Consider the following 6196-nt stretch of genomic DNA (forward strand, 5'->3'; position numbering starts at 1 on the left):
ACAATTCGAGAAATGCCCACAGACATATCACTGTAGGATTGTTAGATATACTGTACATTATAAAACAAACTAAACTCATTTTGGGGAGAAAGTGCTGTATCTCGTCTCTCTCTTTAGTGTGTATAATCTCCTGCCTGAGTACAGCAGGCTTCGTCCTGCAGGAGCGATTGAACAGACATCAGACAATTCTCAGTGATAAAGTTCACGATCAGGCATCTGTGATCAGCCAGCTGTGTGTGTGTGTGTGTGTGTGTGTGTGTGTGAGAGAAAGAGTGTGTATCAGATTGGGAGGATTAAATTGACCTTGCTGGTACAAAAGGCCGTCTCTCTGTCCTGTACGTCGCCTCTGTGCTCATAAATTACCCACAAAGCACCTCTACTTTGGCAGAGCAAGAAGCCGTACATTTCTTTTATCGTCCTAAAGCCCAGACGCTGCAGACGACGAATCAGGACACACATGCAGAAAGCTTACATAAATGTGTGTGTGTGTGTGTGTGTGTGTGTGTGTGTGTGTGTGTGTGTGTGTGTGTGTGTGTGTGTGTGTGTGTGTGTGTACTTTTATAAAATAACATTTCTAGCATATATATCAATAAATCAGAATTCATAAGGAAAGAACACTCAAGAAAATGAAAATACACTATGATAAGAAAAAGTTATACATGCAACAATTACTTTTGAGGATATTTATATATTTTTTATATTCACTCTATTTTCAACCTGATCTCTGTGAACTCTACATGTATGGTTATGTTGAAGAGTATATAGATTTTTTTTATAAATGATAGAGGTTTGTTAGTTTGCAACTTGATTCCCATCTTATTTCCATATGTACCTATTGATAATGTTTGCTCACTATGAATGCTCATTCTTTTATTTTGTAAATCTGTAAATGTTTCTTTCAATTCCATATTGTTGTATATTCAACACAACCAACATGTACTGTACTGACTCTGATGAAACTCACTTGAGCTCTCCATCTTTGTTCCCAAATAACTTCTCCTGATTCTCCCCTCTTCATATCTTATAGCTGGTGGCAGCGATCATATTCATCAGTATCGGAGTTGTCGCCTCTTTCTTCTGTGCCATTGTGGACGGAATCATCGCGTCAGAGTTCATTGTAAGTAATAGAGGAATGTACCCGCCTAAACTGAAAAGAAAGATATACAACAAATACATGCCAAATCCACACATCAAGATGAACAGAGAGAAGCCTGCAGAAACACATGCCGAAACCGGCACACACACATCCGAGAGATCTTACCAACACGACACCACACTGACCTCAGGGTTAGTCAGACAGTTGCCACGGAAACATTCAGCAGAACAAGGCTGATTGAATGTATCCAAAAGTTACCCACATTGTCCCACAGAACTCCTGAATTAAAGGTCACCTATTATGCAAAATCCACTTTTTTATGTCTTGTATACATAAACATGTGTCCCCTCTGTGTAAAGAGATTCTGAAAGTTCAAGAAAAAAGATTTGCTCACTTTTTGTCTTGATCCATTTATATAAAAACCTGTCTGAAAATGAGCTGATCAGAATTTGGCCACTTTGTGATGTCATAACGATTTTTTGGGTTGTGTAACCCCCCCCCCCTAACCAACAAAGGTAACCCCCCCCACCTTATCACCTGAATCTCCTCCTAGAGCACCATTGTGTTTTTTTTAACCAAATATCTCGCAGAGGGGCTTGGGGAGTGGTTCCTTATTTTCATCTAAAGTAACAGACAGAGAATCAGGACTTTTGAAACAGGGCTGAAACAGAGGGGATTATGGGATGCTATCATGCTACAATGCATGATCTGTATGCATACGGTATTTCGAGCCAAGCACTTCAGATACATGTGTTGTATACATTTTAACTGGGAACTATATTATATTGATGAAAAACAGTATAATTGGGGACCTTTAAGTAAAACAACTTTCATTCTCATCGTCTCATTTGTCCCACTGCAAATGTGTTACATAATGCCAGCATTTAGTTCTTTATTTTCATATGAGGGAGTTTTAATTAATCCAGAACATTTTATCCATCACTTCAACATCATGTGTTTCCCCAATGCCATCAGTCAGGAGACCATTTCAAACTGACTAGATCTTAAATAACTCCCAGACTAAATGAATGTGTTCGAAATGTTGACATTTTATGGGAATGAGCAGAAAATGCAGAGGTCAAAAAGCTCCATCTTAGATTTCTCTCTGAACCCCTCAGTTTGTCCCATCACCCTGAGCTTTATTGAGCATCTTAACGACTGTGGACCAGAGAATTAAAAAAGCTGGCACAGTCACTGATATTGATCAACAGTGCTATCAAACCCACTGCAGATATTTTTATTTTGGCTCTTGGGACAGTAAAAAGTCATATTTATCGCACCTTCAAGTTTTGGACAATGAAAAAAGATTATATTACTGTTCACATTATATAAAGCCAGTGAGGTTTAATGCTGTAGGGTCGGTGGGGGTGCAGCTGAGGGCTCTGACACATGTTGTAAACTCTCACTGCTGCAGTCACACAGACACTACACGAGGACGGACAGAGTAACACAAACCAGGGTTCTGAGATAAATGTGCATCATGGAAGCCTTTAAACTTGGGAGATGTACTCTAAAAAAGTACAGGAAAAACATTGAAGTCACTGTGTGTTTCTACTGATGATATGTGCTTCTAATGTTTTTGTATTTTCCACACACAGGACACAAGACCCTTGCAGGAGGACATGTGTGACTTTTACGCCAGCGAAGCGGCTTATGCCTATGACAACTACTACACTGAGGTGATTTATACACTGCACACACACTAAGTTCATCACCTGCCATTGTCTGGTTTTTAAAAACATACCATTATCTCACAATTAACAATATGAGTATCTAACCTCACCTCACCTACTGTGTGTTTTCCTTATTATTTACTTATATCTTCTTCTCTTTAAAATAATGTGTAAAAGATGCTTGAAATGCATTTTAAGCTGACTATATTCTGCAGCCTTTTGGTGCCCACCAAAAACATTCACCAAGTGTCGAGTGGCATCTAGTGGTCTCATAAGGTCACTGCACTGAAATGAGACGTATCAAATAAAAAGCAATTCAAAGTTCTGGAAATAATAGTAATCATACATTGAATAAAAAGGTTTCTAAAAAAGGATTAACTCATAAATCCTCTGACGCTGCAGGTGACGTGTCGTTCCTTTGACAAAGCGTGTAAACTGAAGCTGAGGAGCAACACATGCTACTGTTGCTACCTGTACAACTGTGCCAGGTGAGACACACCGTGTGTGTGTGTGTGTGTGTGTGTGTGTGTGTGTGTGTGTGTGTGTGTGTGTGTGTGTGTGTGTGTGTGTGTGTGTGTGTGTGTGTGTCTCTTACTATTCAGGGTGTCCTCCACAGTGAACATGTTTGACTATTTCTTCCAACTGTAATGTTATAATAGAATTGTGATAATACAGAGCAGTTAAAACCACATCCTAGATTTCAATGCTGGATGAACAGTCTCCACTGTAGGAAAATCAGTCTTGAATTATGTAATTGAGGCAATTTTCTTTGACATTAGAGATGTTCTTATTCTGCAGCCAACCGGATATTGATTTTTCCATGAGCTCCTGAACACAAACCTGTCTAGCTTTTCTAAAAGAAGTCCCTCCCTTATTAGCTCAAATGCTGCCTGGAAGTTTAAAATAAATAGGAACATGCTATGGACATTGCGAGGAATTCAGGGCAAAACAAATTCTTCTGCATATTAAGAACACCTGGTTAGTGATCTATAACAAGAACAACATCCTTACCACGTTAAGATCTGAGTCCTGCTCTCTGCCTCTTGCAGCACGGAGTTCCACAACCAGTACTACGAGTTCACGGGGGTCAACAGCTGCTGGGACGTGATCCACCTGCAGCGCCTGCTCTGGACCGCCGTGGTGCTCAACGTCTTCTGCCTGTTCCTGGGCATCATCACCGCCGCCGTGCTCGGGGCGTACAAGGACATGGTGAGCATGAGAGGAGAGAGAGAGCTTCTTTACAGCAGAGACAAGGAGTCAAAACATAGTACTCTTTGAAGTGAAGGGCAAAGAAAATGATCAGAAAGAACTTCTAAATGCAAGAGAAAAGCAGGTCAAAATGTATTATTTATACTGGAATCTTCATTTTCTTTTTCTTTTGTGTTTAACTTTTTAATCTGTTACTTTACCAAGGCTCTTTTTTTAAATACTAATATGATGTGTTAAGTCAGAATCAGAAGTTTATTTACACATACAAGGAATTGTTTTTGGTATCTGGTGGTGTGAACATAAACAATCTAAAAAAGTAAGTTGCAAAGTAGGTAAAAAAAAAGAAGAAATATAAGGATAATTAAGAAATAAGTATTTTTAAGAAACAATTTAGGATTAAAAAAGGATGCTAAAGACAAGTATTTACACCAAATGTAAATGTAACTATACAAATAACCTTAAAAGCTAAAAAACTAAAACACTTAGGACAATGAGTATGTGGCAAGTGTGCAGATATCCGCTTCCCTCAGTTCAATTTCATCAGTAAATGCAGTTTATGATGTTTCAGAGACATGGATATCTCTGATCTCATTTAATTGAATGGTCCTGGTGTTAGGATAGACGTCCATACAGAACATTGAGCAGCAATCATAGTTCATTACTTCCTTTATAATGTGTGCATTTCATGAGTAACTGGTGCACACTCACTCTCGTTTTCCTTTGAGCTTCATTTGATAATTTCCCATCTCATCCAAATCCTTTTTATTGTTTCCTGCAGCAGAAGCCCACTCCTCAGACGGCTACCAGCCCCGCACCACCCCCCCACATCCTTTACAACCCCTCGCAGCACATGCTCACCTACGCTGGCTACTGCCCATCGGGACAGACTCTGCCCGCTTACCCCAACTATCCAATCCCCATGCAGGTAATGGCTCAGAAATAACCATTTAGGTCCTTTTTGTTCACAGAAGGTATAATAAAGATTTAAATTAAATTAAATTCAAATAGGCTGCTTCAGTTCAAGGTTTTCTGTGCATGCTGGCTCAGTCTCACTGTGACGTGTTAATACAACTGAGCCATTGTTGATGTTATTATTGCTTTTCCTATCATGACATTTCTGACAAAAAAGGCAGAAGTACTTTTCTTTTTTATATCAGAATCAGAATTAGAAACAGGTTTATTACCAGGTAGGTTGACACGTACGAGGAATTTGATTTGGTATTGTGGTGCATTCATAAAAGTAAAACAAAAATTAAAAACAGAGATAGCAAACTATTTTAAGAAAACTATAATAACATATACATTAGCTGTGGATTTAATCACCTTAAATCCACAGATACAATTTCATTTATTTATATCATGGTGATTTTGTCTGAAATTAGTCCCACAGATGTATTGATTACTTATATTTAAGTGTCAAACTACACAAAGAATAAAAGCCACACCTCACATTAAAATGAATTTGGTTATCTTTGGCTCTACTTCCACATACACTGTAGCGATGCAGGCTACCACTCCCTGTGTCCCCCTCTCCCACAGCACAACAGCAGCTATCAGCCCCCTGCCACTCCTCAGATGGTCCCTGAGGGGGGGAATGCCTCCACCCCCTGCCCGTCTGAGGAGAACCAGAGCCAGCCCCCCTCTCAGATCCCCAACCAGCCCCAGCCTCAGGGGGGCACCCAGGAACCAGGGGGCTACATGCTGACCCCCAACGCTCCGGTCCTCTACGGCTCCGCCTACAATCCCTTTGAAAAACCCCCACCTTACGCCTGCTGAGCCCCCAGCCCAACACCTGGGGCCTGTTGGAGGAAATATATCTAGACCTTGTCGGACTGAAAGTAGCACACGACATTTCATAGATGACCTTGGAGAGCAGACAGTGGGCTTCACTCTGTACTGATACATGTTACTGTGTTCGCACTGAGGAGATACAGAGGTATAGCTATGAAGTGTGAGTATACAGACATTAAGATATTTCATGTGTTTTAAGGGAACTGTTTAGGAAATAAACAAATTTGCTTTTTTGAATAGGGTAATAAGATTGGTACACATTTTTATAGGTGAAATGAATCTTTAGCTTCAAAATCAAACTGCTAACGGTGGCTAAGTCTGGATATAATGGAGAAAATCCCCCAAACAACACCTTTAAACCTCACCAACAATTTAATTTTGATCTTGTTACCTTCATCTTTACAAAAACGTTATTGTAAATTGGTGA

At 39.8% G+C, this 6196-nt stretch overlaps 1 protein-coding gene across 1 annotated transcript in view; it reads left to right on the forward strand.

Annotated features, from left to right (window-relative positions):
- The window catches only part of LOC104958817 (transmembrane protein 255B), a 15308-nt gene extending 9402 nt beyond the window's left edge, over nucleotides 1-5906 (forward strand). The window contains exons 4-9 of the mRNA XM_010786620.1: nucleotides 1028-1117; nucleotides 2695-2775; nucleotides 3172-3257; nucleotides 3819-3978; nucleotides 4760-4903; nucleotides 5518-5906. Of these exons, the coding sequence (XP_010784922.1) occupies nucleotides 1028-1117; nucleotides 2695-2775; nucleotides 3172-3257; nucleotides 3819-3978; nucleotides 4760-4903; nucleotides 5518-5754 (798 nt within the window). The 3' untranslated portion in view covers nucleotides 5755-5906. The remainder of the gene's footprint in view (nucleotides 1-1027; nucleotides 1118-2694; nucleotides 2776-3171; nucleotides 3258-3818; nucleotides 3979-4759; nucleotides 4904-5517) is intronic.
- Nucleotides 5907-6196: the final 290 nt, after the last annotated feature.

This window comes from Notothenia coriiceps, unplaced genomic scaffold, assembly GCF_000735185.1.
Source record: "Notothenia coriiceps isolate Sejong01 unplaced genomic scaffold, NC01 NC01_scaffold00001080, whole genome shotgun sequence".
Taxonomy (NCBI): Eukaryota; Metazoa; Chordata; class Actinopteri; order Perciformes; family Nototheniidae; genus Notothenia; species Notothenia coriiceps.